We start from the raw sequence: 20,152 nt of genomic DNA on the forward strand, positions 1-20,152 counted from the left end.
CAAAGCTAGTGTGGATGAAGGAGTACTAGGGAGAGGATCCACGTGGTTCAAAAAGAACAGTAGCCAAAAGAACAGAGAAAGTGAAGCACGTTGGCTGAACAGGCTCTTTATAAACCAAAACATAATATAGGAAACAGCCCACCGGTTGTGTCCATGGCAGGAGGCCTGAGGGTAAAAGACATTGTGGGCTTTGGGCAAGGGCCATCAGGCAGGAACCTGGAAACTGGCAGAGACTCCAAGTGAATCACCCCAGGGCTGATGCCGCTCCTGTTGCTGGAGTCCCTGTTGCTGCTGAGCCTTAGAGGCACCTGGGGGACAGCTGAAACTGTACAGTGCCCAGGTTGGTGTCAAATGAAATGCCAAGGTCAAGGATTCCCCAGTGAATTCTGGGGTGCTGTCATTCACACTGCTGTATGGAGCAGAGAGGAGGCTGTGGCATTTGGATGAAAGCAGGGGTGGGCACCAGACATTATCCCTGGGGACAGAGAGACAGACAGAGGTTGGGAAAAGTTGCTTCAGGTCCTATCAAGTTTCTCCTCATCTCTCTGCCTCCACAGGGTCCATTCAGTGCCCTATGCCCCCTCTTTCCTTCCTCCCTGGGGTCTCCCTCTGTCCTCTCTCCTCCACTCATCCCTCAGTCAAGCTGAAGAATTTCTGGCTCCAGAGCAGCACCTCCTCCTCGCCTTTCTCTTCACTCAGCACTTGGTATGTCTCGTTCCTGCGGCAACCATGACGAAGCACCTGAGCAGATAGACAGAGAGATAAATAACCTTATCCCCAGAGACTGGTGCAGACCCCTCTCTCCCCCACCCTAGAGTCAAGGGACCCAAACACCAGTCAAGGGAATCCTGGGGGTGAAAGGAGCTGTCTCCCCGTAACATGAGCCCTGCAAGTATGAGCCTGGCCAATGGAGGGCCAGGAAGAGAGGTCCTGTCCCTAGGTCACTGCAGGGTGGAGACCTTGGGTGAGGAGACCCAGTCAAAGGTAGCAGAGGGGCAATCCCTGATGGAAAATGTAGCTGGGCTGCACTAGGCTGGTGACCTGGGATTTATTTATTTTTCTCCCATTTTGTTCTCCATAATTTCAGATTTAATTAAAAATAACTTTTTGAAGGTTAAGGGCCTGAGATATACACGAGGTTAGACTAGATGGTCTAATGGTCCCTTCTGCCTTAAACTCTACAAATCTATGACCTAAGTTTCTAGCCCTGATGGTTGTGAAGAAAACCTTCAAAATATGAACTAATGACATCTGCCTGAATCTGCAGACAGCTTGAAACAAGGGCTCTGAGAGGCTTAACCTGCCACGTTTATTTCAGTGGGTGCTAACTCACATGTCCAATTATGCTGATTTAAAATGTCAGCACTGTTATCTGAGAGACAAGGTCAGTGAGGTAGTATCTGTTAGCAATGTCCGTCCCAGGATCTTAGAGCGACAAGGTATCTGTTTTACATCTAATTACAGCTGTGAATAAGAAGGAAGGAGGAAGATCAATTTATGGAATTTTGCATAATCTACTGTGAGTGACCTTTGAGTTTGTGCTCCTAGTGCATGGTGCTTGGAAGATACACAACTTTTCTGCCCCCAGTCTGTGAAGCCAAAGGTCTTCGAGAAGGAGTGGAGCCTGGGGGGAGTCTAGTCGACTCTGGTGGTGGGTATGGGGTGTGATGTGATAAAGTAGTGGGATAGCTCCCTTTGATGGACACCCAGCCAGCCAGTTAGCTGTAAAATCCCTCTTGGTAGCTGTTCTTTACTTGCTTTATCTCTAAAGGGTTAAAAAGTCCCCCAGGTAAAGAGGGGGAAAAAAAGTGGGCACCTGACCAAAAGAGCCAATGAGAAGGCTAGAACTTTTTAAAATGGGGAAGGAAACTTTCCCTTTGTCTGTTGTTCTCTTGGCTGTAGGGACAGAACAAGGAACAATGCTCTCAAGTTGAAGTGAGGGAGGTCTAGGTTGGATATTAGGAAACACTGTTTCACTAGGAGGGTGGTGAAGCACTGGAGGAGGTAGTGGAACCTCCTTCCTTAGAAGTTTTTAAGGCACGACTTGACAAGGCCCTGGCTGGGTTGATTTAGTTGGTGTTGGTCCTGCTTTGAGCAGGGGATTGGACTAGATGACCTCCTGAGGTCTCTAATATTCTATGACAGAGCAGCAGTGCTGTAACCAAGAATGCTGTGTAAGGTTTGAACGTTTAGATAAATGCGATCATGTTTATTCTTTATTTTGGCTTGTGGCTCTCCTCTGTGCTAACTCCAGATGCTTTTGTTTGCTTGTAACCTTTAAGCTGAACTCCCAATAAAGCTATGTTGGGTACTTGATTTTTGGAATTGCTCTTTTAAAATCTAGCAAAAGCCCAAGTTCCAGATGTATTTTCTTTCTTTTTGTCTTTAATAAAAATTTACCTTTTTTAAGAACAGGATTGGACCTTCTAAGAGGTTTGTGCACATGTTGTTTAATTAGCTCATAGCCACAGCTACTTTCCTTTGTTTTCTTTCTCAGCTCTTCCCTGGGGTGTGTGTGAAAGGGCTTGAGGGTACCCCACAGGGAGGAATTCCAAACTGCTCCTTCCTGGGTTCAAAGGGGTTTTTTTGCATTTGGGCGGTGGCAGCATTTACCAAGCCAAGGTTAGAGAAAAGCTGTAACCTTGGGAGTTTAATACAAGCCTGGAGTGGCAAGTATTAATTTTTAAAATCCTTGCGGGCCCCCACCTTCTGCACTCAGAGTGCCAGAGTGGGGATTCAGCCTTGACATGGGGTCAGGTGGATTTCTCGTTGACCTTAGTGGTTGGTGCACCTTCCTCTGCTGCTTTCTCCCCACTGGCACCATTGCATCGATTATACTTAGATTTTTCAAAATCATAAAGACTAGAAAAACTTTTTGATGTTCATTTAAATTTAAATTTTATCACATGAGTCCAAGGCACATGGTATGTGCCTGGTTCTAGGTATAACTAAATCCCACTGAGGAGTCAAGCCTGAAGAGTCCAGCAGAGGATCTCTGATCGTGTTTTGAACATCTGCACCATCTACTACAAGTGGCATCTCTTTTTGGAAACCCAAGTGGCTGAAGCTTGATGTTTGGGTGGAGCTTAGGAGAGTACCACCACACCCACCCCACCCCAATTCAAGTCCTGCAGGAGGGGAAAATCCTGGGGCAGGGAAGGGGCAGGACAGAGCCAAGAGATGGGGAAACTGGAGTTGGGAGGGCTGCCATTCTGGACAGTGAATGGTCAGTGTGGAGCTGGGTAGATCCCTGGGGAGTGGGGCAGCTCCTCACCTTCTGGCTGCTGAGGCTGCGCTGTAGGCACTGGTGACTCTTGAATGCACAGTAATTAGGGTGCTGAACTCTATCTGAGTCACAGATCTGGGGAGAGAGGAGTGAAATGTTAGAGAGAAAATAGAGGCGAGGAGGAGGGGTGAGGGGACAGTGGGGTTCAGCACTTACTTTGTTTGGGAAGTCTCCTCCTTGGAAGAAAGCATATTCCACTTGCAGCCAAAGGATCACGCGGGGGTCATCACAGCCGTGCGTGGCCAGGCGGCCACACCAATAATCTGCACGCAGCCCGCCGTACACCTCCATCCCATAATACCCCATTGCCTCCAGGGAACCAACCTGCAAACAGAGGGGAGGATTAGAGACAGGCAAGTGTCCCTAATGCAATGCCCCGATTGTGCCTAACCTAAGACCCTGCCTCACAGCCTTGGGTACAAGCGGAACTGGGTCTGTACCTTATTGCCCACAGCCTGATACTGGGCAGAGATGTCAGGGTTGATGTAGGTAGTGAAGGTGCCAACATCGCAGTGAACACGTCTCAGATCTGACACCCCATGGCACTGCTCCCTCTTCAGTGAGCAGAAGGCACAGTCGGGGCACAGTTCCATGTGGTGCCTTCCAAGACTATCACACACCTAGAGAGGAAGAAAACGGCAGGGTGAAGGGGCTGTGGTGGACTGAGTGGGGCAAGGAGGGAGGGCATGGGGAGACTGAGAGCTGGTCTCAAGGGCCTCCCATGCTCTTGCACCAGACTCTGTGTGTAGGTCCCATCTAATTTATAATCTAGCCACTCCAGCCCCAGCCTCTTCCAACAGAAGGGACTGTAGAGAGCAGAGCCAGAGCACTGGCTAATTGGGGAGTTCTCATACACTCCCATACCAGATGCTACAGTCAGGAAGCCACAGAGGCTAGATAGTGATTCTTACCGAATCCCCAAATCCAAGGGTTCTTGCCTCCATTTGCTTCCAAGCCTGGGTAACGGCTGATGATAGGCAGATCCCCTCCAGCATTGCATAGCAGAGAATCACCAGAGCCTCATCCCTCTCCAGAGCTAAGAGGCTAATGCAGAGTAAGAAACAGAGAAAGGAGCAGCAAGTCAATTTCTGGGATCTGTAGTTTCCTGCTGGTTCTTTAAGAGATGAGCAGAGAGTGCTGCACTGGCTCATAGTCCAGAAGTTCTGTGTGTTTGTATGAGTGGCAGGCATGTGTGCAGTGTTTGTATGTATGTATATGTGTAATATGTATGTGTATTAGTGTATATTTATCAGTATGTGAAGGGGAATTTGGACAATGACTAGCATTACTGAGTTATCAGGTGGCACTACTGCAGTTCTTGCTAGTTTTGTTTATTTGAAGATATAGGAATTAGATCTTGGAGAACTGCTTATTGTTAGCTGTGGTGATACACAACACAACAGTGCGCTGGACAAGGAAGTTTCATGCATTTTTAGTGTGCACATAATTGTGTGTGTGTATGCTTGCGAGGAACTCAATAGGCATGGGCCCAAGAGTGGGTGTGTGAGGAACTCACTGTGCACATGCATGCGGGTATTTTTGTGGGCATGAGAAGGCCTCAGCCATGCATGTACAAGAGTATAGGTGCAAGAAACTCTCCAGGCATGTGCACAAGGTTGTGGTTGTGCAGCTGTATAATGAGCTCTCCAAAGGTGTGGATGAGGCACTCACAGTATGTGTATGTGCATGAGTGTGTTACCAGACCACAATGAACTGGTCCTATATCTAAACAAATCCTACTTAATAACAGCAGACAACCACCTACTACAAACCCTCTACAGATAACGCAGGGAAAAGATCTGGAGACAAAATTAAAAAGAAAAATATGAGACCGCCCTGAAAACTTCAAAAACCTAATGAATGCTGTAGCGGGGTGAGCAGTGGTATGGGGGCCAGTGGTAAGGCGGATCACCAGCTTGCAGGGGGCGCTCCAGGACGCTGGAAGAGCTAATTTCCATGGATGACCAGCAGGAGGCACCGCAGGGGTGAGTCCACACCCTTACAAGTGGTGGAGAATGCGGGCAGGAGCGGTCCACCCCTGACACAAGGGGCTAGAGCACAGACAGTGGGATTATCACCCAGAGACTTTGGAAGAGGACAATGGAACCCTAGTATACTAGGGTGTATTTTGAAGAGGCCCCAGGGGGTAACTCTGGTTGGGGGACAGGTGTCTGCACCCTGGACGAAGGGGGCTGATGAGCCACAGAGATTATGGTGCAGTGGGCCCTCCACAAGCAGTTGGGCCAGCTGGTGGACGAGCAGCGGGCCCTGGCAAGGATCCTCTGGCAGGAGTGGCAGAGGAGAAAAACTTCTTATACCTGCAGAAGGCAGGGACATGTAAAGAGGGATTGTCCCTATTGGGATGGGGGCAGGGCACCTCACCCCAAAGAGAGACAGGGACAAGTCCCACAGCTAATCCGCTTGGTGAGGGGACCCAGGTGGCTGAGGACATGTTGGGCCTGTAGGCGACAAGGGCACCTGCAGTGGGCATGCCCAGGCCTGAGGCAGTGGGTCCAGATCAGCCCCGGTAAGGGGGCAGGACCTGGAAGGACCCCGAAAGGTCCAAGGCAGCCAAGAGGCAGGGAGCCTGCTGGGGCTGCCGTGAACTGAGCCACATAAGGAGGCACTGCCCCCTCAGGGGAGCTGAGGCGTGGCCGGTGGAAGTGCCTGGAGACCCGGAAGGGTTGAAGCATGAAGAGCTGGTGAAGGCGGCACCCGGGACAGAGGGGACCCCGTGGGAGGTTGGGACCTAGACCATCGCTGGGCATGCCTTCAGCTGGGGAATAGGGACAGAGGGGGCCCAGCAAGAGGCCAGAACCCAGGTGGTAGTGGAAAGGGTTGCGGTAGGCACCCAGACCCTGAAGGAAGAGGGTCCGGGGGAGTCTGGCCTGCGCGCGCAGCTGGAGGCCCGCCGTGATGCCAAAGCGAGAGCCCTGGACCTCACGCAAGAGTATGTGGCCGTTGTCGAGGAGGAGACCCGTTTGCGTAAGCGACTGGAGGAGTCAGAAAAGAAGCGGGTGGCGCTGGAGGCACATGGGCGACTGGTCCAGGCCAGCAGACATCCCTACCCCCAGGGGTGGTGATCTTGGGGGGGGGTGCAGCAGGGTGAGCGGGTGTAGCGGGGTTGGAAAAGCCCTGCAGAGGGCTGGGGCTGGGAAAGGGAGCAAAACCCTGGCTGATTGGGAGAAGTGGCTGCAGCTGGGGCCACACCCCAAACAGACCAACTGGGCCTTACAAGGTGGCCAGGGAAGCCAGAAGCTCTGGACTCTCTCTCTCTCTGCGGACGCGGCAGGTAAACAAACCGGCCCTTCCCACCAGGGTGCTTACCCTGGCGAGCCGGGTGCCAAAGGTTGCCGATCCCTGCTCTAGAACAATCTCCAAACCAGGGTTTTCCAGTAAGTACTTCTTAGTAGAATTCACAATGCTGAGTTATGCAGTGTTGTTGTAGCCATGTTGATGTAACCCTGACTTAGGCACCTAGCAGCTCTATATAACACATTTGAAGAATTAGGCACCTGTGAATGGCATTCACAGAAGCCAGCATATGGAGAAGGGAGCTGCCTAAGCTAGCTAGGAGGAAATCTCAAGGAGAGGGGCACCTAACTCTAGGCCAGAGGGAAGCTTCTATCTCCTCTCAGAATTCACAGCTGTGAGCCCTCCCCTGGAATTAAGCACCTAAGTTAGGTCAGATCAACCCCTTCTCTGGAAAAATGCAAGAGAGGGACCACTCTACCCTATTATAGTCAATAGTCCAGTGGTCAGGGCTCTCACCTGGGCTGTGGAAGACCTGTTTTCAAGTCCTGCTCTTCTGAATTTGGGCCTCCCATATCCTAGATGAGTACCCTAGCCAGTAGGCTAAGGAATATCTGGGGGTGGCCTCTCTCAATCTCTCCTATTGAAGCTGCTCCACTTTGTATAACTGAATAAATAATCAGAGAAGCAGAGACTCTTTCACAGCACAGGTGAGTGCCTGAACCACCAGGCTATAGGGTCAATCTCTTCTGCTCTTTGGCCAAATAAAGATTTGTTTGCAGTGCATAACAACAATAACCTTTTTTGGTCCTATAAAACCCCTAAACAATAATACAGATTTTTAAGCATCATCTACTGGCACATTTTTATTAACTGTTTCCAGATATACAGACATACAGCACACTTGTAACATCTCTCTTGCCATAAAAGAAACAATCATTTAAATTAGTTTTTAAATTTATTAGGCAACTTTATTGCTCTTCCATTCTAACTGATGATATTTTGAGTCTCTTTCCCGCTCTTTCTGTTTGCCTGCAGGAAAATTCTGTGCTGCTAGATTTTCTGTCATCACCATAATGACAAGTCATGAGGGTTGCTAGTAGCTGCATCCATGTGGACTCACTTAAGTCATTCCGAGAGATCAGCTGCTCCTTGGCTGATCTCAGGAAACAATAGCTGCATTGGGAGAATTGGTGTTATACTATCATCATGTATGATGTTTGCTTCTTTTTGCATACATGTTCCAGCCCTCCATCTCTTGTCTCTCTCATTAGGAACTACTTATACTCTGACTAGCTGTCGTATCTGGAGCTCAGAAAGCTCTTTGTCTTTTAGCTATAGTAGTATTTGGCTTCTTGTCACTGCTCTGTAACTCGGTCTGTCACCTTTTCCATCGCTACTGGTTTCAAAAGCTTATTTGCTGTGAGTAGTGGAGTCCAGGGTCTGCACGATATGAGATGCTTTAATGGGCTGCAGCCCATGCACCCATGCTTTCTGTTACTGTATTTCTCCAGCCCAGCAGAGCTGTCCATGGATCTTCACTATCCCAGTTTGTCTTTTCTAGTAGTTTCTTGGCAATCTTGACAGATGCTTCTGCTTTGCTATTAGACTGGCTGTGATAGGGAGAGGATGGGAAATGTTCAAATTCCCAACATGCAAACTGAGGTCTATTATCTATGACAAGAGTCCTGAAATTCCATGCCAGGCAAACTGAGCTTTTCAGCATTCAGTGACAGAGGCTGCTGCTGTTGTATATAAGGGAATTTATTTCCCAGTAATCCAAATACTCATCAACCATCAAAAGGTAGGCTTGATTTCCCACTATACAAATGCTCCAGGCTGATCATCTTGTAATAAACTGCTCCCAATGCTCACTTGCTAGCATCAGATAGAATAGTTACAAGTTCCTTCGCAATTTTACATAATATTTTAGGTAAACTGGGTGCCCTTTCAAACAAAACGGTGTGTTCAGACATGTAGGAACATTGAGTGCAGGCCATACCTACGGAATGAGGGACTGTAGCCTGGACAGCAGCAACAAAGAACTCAGACAAGCTCCCATTGTGATGCTGTGGTAGAAAGGGCTAATGCAATCCTTGGATGTATAAACAGAGAAGTAGTGAGTAGTAGGAAGGTGATTTTGCCTCCATATACAGCATTGGTGAGATGGATTCTGGAACAGTGTGTCCAGTTCTGGTGCCAAAATTATAAAAAGGTTGTTGAAAAATTGGAGGGTGTGCAGAGAAGAGCCACAAAACTGACTCAAGGACTTAAGAAAATGCCTTAGAGTGAGAAATTTAAAGAGCTTAATCTGTTTAGTTGATCCAAATGAAGATTAAGAGATGACTTGATTACAGTGTATAAATCCAGTACCTTCATGGGAAGAAAATACCAGGTACTGAAGAGCTCTTAAATCTAGCAGAGAAAAGCAGAACAAGAACCAATGGCTGGAAATTGAAGCGAGACAATTTCAAATCAGAAATAAGGCACCGTTTTTTAACAGTAAGATTGATTAACCATTAGAACAAACTATCAAGAGCTGTGGTGGATTCTCCATCTCTTACTGTCTTCAGATCAGGGCTGGATGCTTTTCTTGAAGATAGACTTTAATCGAATACTTTAATCAAAAAAGTTATAGGGCTCAATAAAGGAGTAACTGGGTGAAATTTGCTGACCTGTGACACATTAACACCTCTCAGGAATGATCTAGGTGTACTTAGTCCTGCCTCCGTGTGTGTGTGTGTGTGTGTGTGTGTGTGTGTGTGTGTGCGCGGGGGGGGGGGTACTAGATGGTCTCTTTTGGGCCCTTCCAGTCCAGCATTTCTATACTTTTGCAACAAAATGACTGGATGAACTAATGGTCCCTTCTGACCTTAAACTCTGTGTGTTTATGAATTAACAAATCCCACAAATTACTGTATATCTTGCACATTTGTGCAGAAGGAATGCCCCACATGGCTTGGACCGTCTCAGGGCTTGGGTTTAAGCCCTGTGCTGTTCGAAGGTGTCTGATATACGACATAGCTGACAGGCAGGATCTATTTTTTTTCCCCACTCAGTTTGAGATTCACTGACATGTACTATAAAGCAGTACATGATCATGATCAGCATTAATCTCTTTGAGGGAGTCTCCACAAGCAAACACTAAGGTGTCATCTGCAATTACATCAGCCCCCTTGGGTCTCTCTAGCACATATCTCTGGTATGCTTCTAGCACTAGAGGAAAGGCACATGGCATTCACAGCCATCTAGATCTGACCAGAAGGGTCCAGAAAGACATCAGATGAGGGCTTTCTTCACCAGGTGTTAGTACCAGAAACCATCTTTGGACAAGAAAAGACCTTTGCCTTTGGCAGGATCCCTTCAATTGTTGATAAATGAGAACAGGAACATTGTCGAGTTTTCTTGAGGAGTAAAAGGTCAGTGCATAGGCAGAGTTTGCTTGGTTTTCATACAGATACCATATTTATTAGACACAACTCTCTTTCAGACTCCATCTCCATGAGATTGTCAGTCTGTTTTTTAAAGTATCTTCTTCAATGGAACGTCTTTTCTGTGTCATGCTCATTGTTGCAGTTTCACCCCGGGTTGATTTCCAAGGGCCATTCTCCAGGAAGGCGTCCAAGGCCTGTAAAAGCATCCCAATGATAGGGACTCTTTAATGCAATGCTTCATCTGTCATTGGCAAAAGCCCACTGGTTCTGCTGAGGCACCTGTGGCATTTCAATTACAGCAGAACCCTGTTTATCGGACCTATTTGGGACCGGAGCCAGATCGGATAATCAAAAATTGGAATAATCTGAAGAATGGGAAAGTGAGAGTCTGCAGCGCCATCTAGTGGCTACATGAGAGATCACCTGCTCTGGACCAGTGTGAGCTGGTCGTTTGGTTAATACGAAGAGCCAGAAAATGGAGAGTCAGATAACGGGGTTCTACTGTATTTCAAATATGAATCATCCCAGGGGTTAAATTAATGTGCCATTGGAGAGATTTAGCCTGGAGTTGTTTGTTTTCCAGTAATGTGAGTGATTTATCTTGTGCAATTTTACAGTAATCTTTGCCTTGCAAGTAGAGCAACTGCCAGTTTGACATGGGAATGTCAGAGCTGGGTCATGTCTGAAGTTTTAGTTTTGCAAACCATAATTTTCCTTCATAGTTCATGGCCTCAGTGCAGTGGGTGTTGGCGAAGACAGAGCTGGGCTTTAGACTCCTTTTAGTTGCTCTTGAATTCAACCTTCAGATAGCGAGCCTGGCTTCCCTCACCTCTCTCCGTGGAAACCGGCGGTCCAACCACTCTGGGGCTGGATCTCTGGGGTGCAGCCCGTTTACTACTTGTGTTAATACAACAGGCCGAGCTGGGTTTGGCACCCCTCAGTCCTCTTTCTCCAGGCACCTGTGAGAACCGGTGATTTAGCTGCCAAAGGGAATACAGCATTTAGGAGAATGGGCTAACAGCAAAGACTCCTATGCACGTATTTCCTTACCTAGGCATAACCATTGCTCAGATTGGTCCAGCTTATTCCCCAGTCTGGGCAGGGAGAGTCAGGTCATGGCTACACTTGCAGATGTAGAGCGCTGGGAGTTAAACCAGCCTTCGGAGAGCGCAGTAGGGAAAGCACTCCAGTCTGTCCACACTGACAGCAGCAAGCGCACTCACGTGGCCACATTTGCGGCACTTGCCTCGGCTTTGGGAGTGGTGCATTATGGGCAGGTATCCCACAGAGCACCTCTTCCCATTCTGGCGCTGTGGCTTGTGGGAAGAAGCCAGGGGGTGCAGAGCATTCTGGGTCCTGTCCCAACGTCCCGTGATGCATCACTTCGCATCCCAGCAATCCCTCTGCTTCAGTCCACATTTGGCGCTATCTTTCAATGTTTTTTGTGCTGCGCGCTCTGTCTTCCCTTTCGATTTGCAGGAATGGAGCCCGAACTGCTGAGGAATATGCTGACGAGTCTCACCAGCACGTAACGTTTGGCAGTCGAGTTACTCCTAAACATCCAAACTGACAGTGGGGACTCCGACGATATCGACTCAAGTAATGCATACAACACGAGATTGCTTGTGTCATTCATGGACATGCTCACCACTGTGGAATACCACTTTTGGGCTCGAGAAACAAGCTCTGAGTGGTGGGATGACATCGTCATGCATGTCTGGGATGATGAGCAGTAGCTGCAGAACTTTCGGATGAGAAAAGCCACTTTCATGGGACTGTGGATGAGCTCACCCCCACCTTGCAGCACAAGGACATGAGATTGAGAGCTGCCCTGCTGGTGGAGAAGCGGGTGGCTATTGCAATCTGAAAGCTGGCAACTCCAGACAGCTACCGATCGGTCGCTAACCAGTTTGGAGTGGGAAAGTCGACTGTTGGAATCGTGTTGATGCAAGTTTGCCGGGCCATTAATTGCATCCTGCTCAGAAGAACAGTGACTCTGGATGCATGACATTGTGGCTGGCTTTGCACAAATGGGTTTCTCTAACTGCAGAGGGGTGATCGATGGGACGCATATTCCAATACTGGCACCAAGCCACCTAGCCTCTGAGTACGATAATCGGAAGGGGTATTTCTCTATGGTTCTCCAGGCGCTTGTGGAGCACCATGGGCGCTTCATTGACATTAATGCAGGCTGGCCTGAAAAGGTGCATGACACATGCATCTTTTGGAACACTGGCCTATTCAGGAAGCTGCAAGCTGAGACTTTTTTCCCAGACCAGAAGATCACCGTAGGGGAAGTCAAAATGCCCATTGTGATCCTTGGAGACCCCATTTACCCTTTAATGCCGTGGCTCATGAAACCCTACGCAGGGAGTCTTGACAGCAGCAAGGAGCGGTTCAACAACAGGCTGAGCCGGTGCAGAATGGCTGTGGGGTGTGCTTTTGGCTGTTTCAATGGCTGCTGGTGCTCTCTGTATGGGAAGCTGGACTTGGCTGATGACACCATCACCGCGGTTATATCCGTGTGCTGTATCCTCCATAATGTTTGTGAAGGGAAGGGTGAACGATTCACTTAGGCATGGAACTCAGAGGTTCAACACTTGGAGGCTGAATTTGAATAGCCAGAGAGCAGGGCTATTAGAGGGGCCCAGCACAAGGCTGCAAGGATTAGGGATGCCTTGAGGGAGCAATTTGAGGCTGAAAGCCAACAGTAATGTCTGGTGCCCTGCACGGGAGTGAAGTGCAGGGGTTCCAATGTTAGTAGGAATCTGTGTTTGCTATGCTGACTTGCAGTGACTGTTGCTTTCCTGGGCTAAGGTATCTTTTACGTTATGCAATAATAAATAATGTTTTCAAAGCCAAAAAATCCATTTATTGAAAAGAAACACAACTGCTTGGGAAACAGAAAGGGCAAGGGGGGTGGTGGTGAATGGTACAATCACAGGTTTGCATCTGTCCTGTTATCATACTCAGCCTTCTTGTCTGGAGTGCTGTGCAATGAGTGCTGCACTTCTGGATGGCTGTGCTGCATGGTGATGGGGGTTGAGTGCAGTGAGTAAGGGTCGTAGTTTGCAGGGCTGGGTGGTGAAGCTACTGGTGTTGGAGGCAGCTGGTTGTGGTAAGAACCTGGATGTTGGGGAAAGTGGATTGGAGGTGACATGGCGGCACAAGGGAAAGAGTTTTGGGACAAGAGCTGCGGGGGGGCGGGTGCAGTAGTGCTCCACCTGCATGGCTACCAGCGCCTGGATAGAGTCCGCTTGGTGCTCCACTATGCTTATCAGCCAATCCATGCTTTGCTGCTGGAGCACCGCGCTTTTGTGCCGGCGCTCCTCATTCTGCTGGCAGATCCTCCTTTCACTCTCCCTCCACTCCTGCGCTTTTAGATTCTCGTCAAGTGACTGCTGCATTACTTCATGCAGCATGTCCTCTTTGCTTCTACGTGGCCTCTTCCTAATTCTTTGCAGTCTTTCGGCCGGTGATAAGACAGATGGCTGAGATCTCAAGGTTGCATCTGTAAAGACAAAATGCAACACTTAACAGAGGCAGCATTGTTCACACCAAATTTGCCCATCCGAAAGCAAGCGCACATAACCCCCGGGAGCCCCCAAATGGTGAGTAAGCACAGGGTCAAGGGGGACTGATTGTTTCATGGCTGTACTGTCCTCTGGGTTTCTGTGCCTTGAGGAGAGCTAACAGCTGCAGAAGGCCCCTATACTGAACCTGTCCCCACATTTTCCACAGGAGTTTGTCCTGGAAGATATCTCACTGCTGAGGGAGACCTGGGAAGCAAGGGAGGGTCTTCTACTATAATGCGGCTTCCACCCTGGCCCATATGCAGCTTGTCTGTGCGCAGCAATGGTCCCCTCGCCCCTCATGGCACAGTGGAATGGACATGTTAGCCTGACTGTGACAAGGACCACAGTGCTCTCCCAAGAAACCTGAGCAAGCGCATTACCCAAGTTCTGGATGAGACCTTTGAAGAGATCACTGAGGCCGATTACCGTGATGTAAGAGAGCACATCAATGCCCTATTCCGCATCTAGGCATGCATGCAGCCCTAACCCTCCTCGCCCCAAGAGCCCGCATCGAATAACTTCCTTCCCAAAATAAAAGCCACTTACCGGGCACCTCCTCTGGTGTTTGTCCTTCCCCAAGCACCGGCCACCGCGACTGGCTACCTTCCTCCTGGCTTGAAAACAGCTCCTGGCTGCCTGCATCTAGGGATTCTGGGGTGTCTTCCTCCTCCTCAGCACCCTCACTCCCGCTTTCCTCCTCCTCCTCCTCCTGCCTTGTTGAACTGGGCTCTGAAGTGTCCACGGTGGTACTTGGAGTGGAGGGGGGTGGCCCCAAGTATCGTGTCCGGCTCTTTGTAGAAACGGCAGGTCACGGGGGTAGCACTGGAGTAGCTGTTTGTCTCACAGGCTTTGTGGTAGGTACTCCTCAGCTCCTTCACTTTAACCCTGCACTGCAGTGTGTCCCGGTCATGGCCCCTTTCCATCATGTCCATTGATACCTGACCAAAGGTATCGTAATTCCTACAGCTGGAGCACAGCTCGGACTGGACAGCTTCCTCCCCACAAACACTGATGAGGTCCAGCACCTCGCCATTGCTCCATACTGGGGATCACCTGGCATGTGGAGGCATGGTTACCTGGAAAGATTTGCTGAGAGCACTCCACGCCTGGCTGAGCAAACAGGAAGGGGATTTTCAAAATTCCCAGAGAATTTAAACGGTTCATCACCTGAGGGCAGGGCAGTAGAGTTCAAAGTGATGACCAGATTTGGCTAGAACAGGTACTGTGGGACACTTCTGAAGGCCAATCAGAGCGCATTAACAGACCAGGGTGTCCACACTGGTGCTGCAGCGCTCCACTTGCTGAGGTGGAGTACCAGTCAGAGCACTCTATGTGCCTTGCCAGTGTGGATGTGTCATGAGTTACAGCGCACTGGTAACTCTCAAATGTAGCCATGCCCTCAGCCTGCTTGCTGCAGTGCCTGTATCTCTGTTAGTCTGGGTGCCAGCCTCAGTCTGCTGACAACTCACTCAGTCCCCTTCTTCCCAAAGCCAGCAGGTTTAAGGTTTAGACTCCTTTCTGATCCTAGACTGTTTGCCTTGGGAAGAATAAACCATGCCAGCCTAAATGGTGTCAGGTAGGTACTTACTTCCCAATCCACGGACCAGCCATTGAACTCCTCTGAAGTTGTTTCCTCTAGGTGTCTTATCTTTGCCATTGTTTCATTTCCTGTTGGTTTCTCCCTTAACAGCCTGTTTTGCTTTAACTCTGTGCAGTCAGGCAGGATAATAATGCAGACAAGGCAGATGTGTTCAATAATGATTTCTGTTCTGCATTTGGGAAAAAGACCGATGGTTTCCATTCCACTAGTATCTCCTGAGAATGTTAAATAGCAGGCAATAAAGTTTAGACATTTTTAAATCAGCAATTCTGGATAACTTACATCCAAGAATTTTAAAAGAGCTGGCTGCAGAGGCTTGCTGGACTACTAATGTCGATTTTCAGTAAGTCTTGAAACTTGTGGAAATACCCGAAGACTGGAAGAAAGCTAATGGGGGCGCAGGAACAAACCATCCGGAAGTGCAGAAAGAATAGCATATATGGCAGGCGACCAGCTTGGCTTAACAGTGAAATCTTTGGTGAGCTTAAACTCAAAAAAGAAACTTACAAGAAGTGGAAATTTGGACAGATGACTAGGGAGGAGTATAAAAATATTGCTCGAGCATGCAGGGATGTAATCAGGAAGACCAAGGCACAATTGGAGTTGCAGCTAGCAAGGAATGTGAAGGGTAACAAGTAGGGTTTCTACAGGTATGTTAGCAACAAGAAGGTGGTCAGGGAAAGTGTGGGACCCTTACTGAATGAGGGAGGCAACCTAGTGACAGATGATGTGGAAAAAGCTGAAGCACTCAATGCTTCTTTTGCCTCGGTCTACACAGACAAGGTCAGCTCCCAGACTGCTGCACTGGGCAGCACAGTATGGGGTGGGGGAGATAAGCGGCCTTCAGTATGAAAGAACAGGTTAAGGACTATTTAGAAAAGCTGGACATGCACAAGTCCATGGGTCCAGATCTAATGCATCCAAGGGTGCTGAGGGAGTTGGCTGATGTGATTGCAGAGCCATTATCTTTGAAAACTCATGGCGATTAGGGGAGATCACGGACGATTGGAAAAGGCAAATATAGTGCCCATATTTTGAAAAGGGAAGAAAGAGAACCCAGGGAACTACAGAAAGGTCAGCCTCACTTCAGTGCCCGGCAAAATCACAGAGCAGGTCCTCAAGTAATCCATTCTGAAGCACTTGGAGGAGAGGAAGGTGATCAGGAACAGTCAACATGGATTCACCAAGGGCAAGTCATGCCTGACCAATCTGATTGCCTTCTATGATGAGATAATTGGCTCTGTGGATATGGGGAAAGTAGTGGATGTGACATATCTTGACTTTAGCAAAGCTTTTGATTGGATGAACGGACTATAAGGTGGACAGAAAGCTGGCTAGATTGTGGGCTCAACAGGTAGTGATCAACGGCTTGATGGCTAGTTGGCAGCCGGTATCAAGCAGAGTGCCACAGGGGTCAGTCCTGAGGCCGGTTTTGTTCAGCATCTTTATTAATGATCTGGATGATGGGATTAATTGCACCCTCAGCAAGTTTGCAGATGACACTAAGATGTGGGGAGAGGTAGATAAACTGGAGAGCAGGGATAGGGTTCAGAGTGACCTAGACAAATTGCAGATTTTAAGGTGGCCATCCTACAGCAAAAAAACTTTAGGACCAGACTTCAAAGAGAAACTGCTGAGCTCCAGTTCATCTGCAAATTTAACACCATCAGCTCAGGACTAAACAAAGACTGTGAATGGCTTGCCAATTACAGAACCAGTTTCTCCTCCCTTGGTTTTCACACCTCAGCTGCTGGAACAGGGCCTCATCCTCCCTGATTGATCTAACCTCGTTATCTCTAGCTTGCTTTTTGCTTGCTTATATATACACCTGCCCCTGGAAATTTCCACTGCTTGCATCCGAAGAAGTGGTTATTCACCCACGAAAGCTCATGCTGCAAAACGTCTGTTAGTCTATAAGGTGCCACAGGATTCTTTGCTGCTTCTACAGAACCAGACTAACACGGCTACCCCTCTGATACTAGACAAATTGGAGGATAGGACCAAAAGAAATCTGATGAGGTTCAACAAGGACAAGTGAACAGACCTACACTTAAGAAGGAAGAATCCCATGCACAGCTACAGGCTGGGGACCGATTGGCTAAGCAGCTGTTCTGCAGAAAAGAACCTGGGGATTACAGTGGACGAGAAGCTGGATTTGAGTCAACAATGTGCCCTTGTTGCCAAGAAGGCCAACAGCATATTGGGCTATATTAATAGGAGCATTGCCAGCCGATCGAGGGAAGATTATTATTCCCCTCTATTCGACACTGGTGAGGCCATACCTGGAGTATTGCATTCAGTTTTGGTCCCCCCACTACAGAAGGGATGTGGACAAATTGGAGAGAGTCCAGCGGAGGGCAATGAAAATGATTAGGGGGCTGGGACATATGACTTATGAGGAGAGGCTGAGAGAACTGGGGTTATTTAGTCTGAAGAGAAGAGTGAGGGGGGATTTGATAGCTGCTTTCGACTACCTGAAGGATAGTTCCAAAGAGGTAGCAGTGGTAGCAGATGACAGAACAAGGAGTAATGGTCTCAAGTTGCAGTGCGGGAGGTCTAGGTTGGATATTAGGAAACGCTATTTCACTAGGAGGGTGGTGAAGCACTGGAATAGGTTACCTAAGGAGGGGGTGGAATCTCCGTCCTTAGAGGTTTTTAAGGCCCAGCTTGACAAAGCCCTGGTTGGGATGATTTAGTTGGTATTGGTCCTGCTTTGAGCAGGGGATTGGACTAGATCGAAAATCTAGAAAGAAGCTATTTTAATTTCAGCATACATGTAAGTTTTGTGTCATTTCGAAAAATAAAAAATTTAAAGTATAGTATTGTTTTTATTTTGAATTACATATGGGGGGGCACCATAATCTTTTCAGTGCTTAGGGCCTCTGAAGGTCTTAATCTGGCCCTGGCTGGAAGAAAACAAAATTATTACTGACAAAGTTTGCAGATGACAAAAATTCAAGGAGTGGTAAATACTGAAGAGAACAGGTCACTGATACAGGGTGATCTGGATCACTTGGTAAGCTGAGTGCAAGCAAACAATACATGTTTTAATATAGCTAAATGTAAATGCATCTGTGGTAATGGCTAGAAAGGGTTAAACATCCTACAAAATAAAGAACCCTGTAGTGTGAATGGTGGAGGAACAAGCAAATGGCCTTGTGTTAATTCGTATAGCTAAGTACTGTGGCAAAGTTCCTCCTTTCCTCTAGTAGGTCCTGCGCTTATTGGCGGATTTCTTCCCCTCAGTGGTTTTCCCCTTGGATGAAACCCATAGTCTGGATCAACTACTCCTATGTCTGATTAGTAGTAGCGGGGCTAGGGGGGAACCCAGGCCCGCCCTCTACTCCGGGTTCCAGCCCAGGGCCCTGTGAATTGCAGCAGTCTCTATAGTGCTACTTGTAACTGCTGCTTGACCGCTACAGCTCCCTGGGCTACTTCCCCATAGCCTCCTTCAAACACCTTCTTTATCCTCACCACAGGATCCTCCTGGTGTCTGATGCTGCTTGATTGTATGGTGTTTTCCTCAATCCTCCAGTAGTACCCCCTCTCAGTTCTTAGTTCCTTGTGTCTCTTGCTCCCAGCTCCTCATGCACACTTCTTTCCTCTGGCTCCTCCTCCCTAGACTAGAGTGAGCTCCCCTTTTTATACCAGGTGCCTTGATTAGCCTGTCCTGATTGGCTGCAGGTGCTCCAATCAATGTAGCTCTCTCCGGTGCCTTCTAGAAAGTTCTTAATTGGCTCCAGGTGCCTGGATTAGCCTGGAGCAACTGCCATTTTGGTTCCCATGGTAGTAGGGATTTGCTTAGCCTGGAGCTAACATACCTGCTCCTCAGTACTTTCCTGTAGCCATCCGGCCTTGCTTCATCACAGTACCAATGATGGACCTCCTTCAAAGTCATCCTAATTACCTTTTGTTCCCTGAGCAACTCCAACTTGTCAAAAAACATGAAACTGTATAAAAGATCCTTGGATCCTGATTCTGTCATCTCAGATCTGCTCAGGCTACATCAGGGGAAGTTTGAGTTGCAAGACTGAGGTCCCAGTTATGCTGGTACGCCCTGAATACGAGATTTGGACATTGGACTATAACCTATGAACTATTTCTGAAAGAACTCTTTGCAACTACAAAGCTCACTATCTCTGCTGTGAATCTGAACCTCAATGAATTGAAGTCATGTCTGTATGTATATTGATCTTTTAATCATATTCTCTTGTTTTTTTTAATAAAGTTTAGTTTAGTTAATAAGAATTGGCTGTGGTGTGTAGTTGGGTAAGATCTGAAACATTCATTAACCTGGGAGGTAATGTGTCCGATCCTTTGGGATTGGTAGAACCTTTTCTTTTATATGATGAAATAAGATTTTCAGAAATCATCATATTTGACATGAGTACCTGGCTGGAGTCCTAAGGCTCGATCACTGTGTTGTTTGGGCGGTTGAGTAACCAGTGAGGTAATAAAGAAGCTGTTTTCTGCTGGCTTGGTAAATCTAAGCATTGGAATATCCACCAGCTTTTTGGGGGTGGGGATAGCTCAGTGGTTTGAGCATTGGCCTGCTTAACCCAGGGTTATGAGCTCAATCCTTGAGGGGGCCATTTAGGGATCTGGGGCAAAAATCTGTCTGGAGATTGGTCCTGCTTTGAGCAGGGGGTTGGACTAGATGACCTCCTGAGGTCCCTTCCAAACCTGATATTCTATGATTCTTTGCAGTCCACCCTAATTGAGTGACCACAGCTAGGACCCCAGTCACAGTATCCATCTAGGAACAAAGAACGTAGGCCATACTTATGGGAAGCAGTGATTCTGAACAAGATTTGGAGGTTGTGGTAGAAAATCAGATAAACATGAGCTCCCAGTGTGACACTGTGGCCAAAAGGGTTATTGCAATCCTGAGATGCATAAACAGGTGAATCTTGAGTAGGAGTATTAGAGGCTATTTTACCTCTGTTTTTGGCACTGGTGCAACTGATGCTGGAATGCTGTGTCCAGTTCTGGTGTTCATAGTTCA

General features: G+C 48.0%; 1 protein-coding gene across 2 annotated transcripts in view; it reads right to left on the reverse strand.

Moving 5' to 3' along the window:
• Nucleotides 1-96: 96 nt before the first annotated feature.
• The window catches only part of LOC120397395 (acrosin binding protein), a 61,876-nt gene continuing 41,820 nt past the window's right edge, over nt 97-20,152 (reverse strand). For both annotated transcript variants that reach the window (XM_039523159.1, XM_039523169.1), the window contains exons 6-10: nt 4,198-4,330; nt 3,727-3,906; nt 3,443-3,610; nt 3,275-3,361; nt 97-741 (exon numbers count right to left, since the gene is read on the reverse strand). In XM_039523159.1, the coding sequence (XP_039379093.1) occupies nt 628-741; nt 3,275-3,361; nt 3,443-3,610; nt 3,727-3,906; nt 4,198-4,330 (682 nt within the window). In that variant the 3' untranslated portion in view covers nt 97-627. The remainder of the gene's footprint in view (nt 742-3,274; nt 3,362-3,442; nt 3,611-3,726; nt 3,907-4,197; nt 4,331-20,152) is intronic.

Source organism: Mauremys reevesii, linkage group 1, assembly GCF_016161935.1.
Source record: "Mauremys reevesii isolate NIE-2019 linkage group 1, ASM1616193v1, whole genome shotgun sequence".
Taxonomy (NCBI): Eukaryota; Metazoa; Chordata; order Testudines; family Geoemydidae; genus Mauremys; species Mauremys reevesii.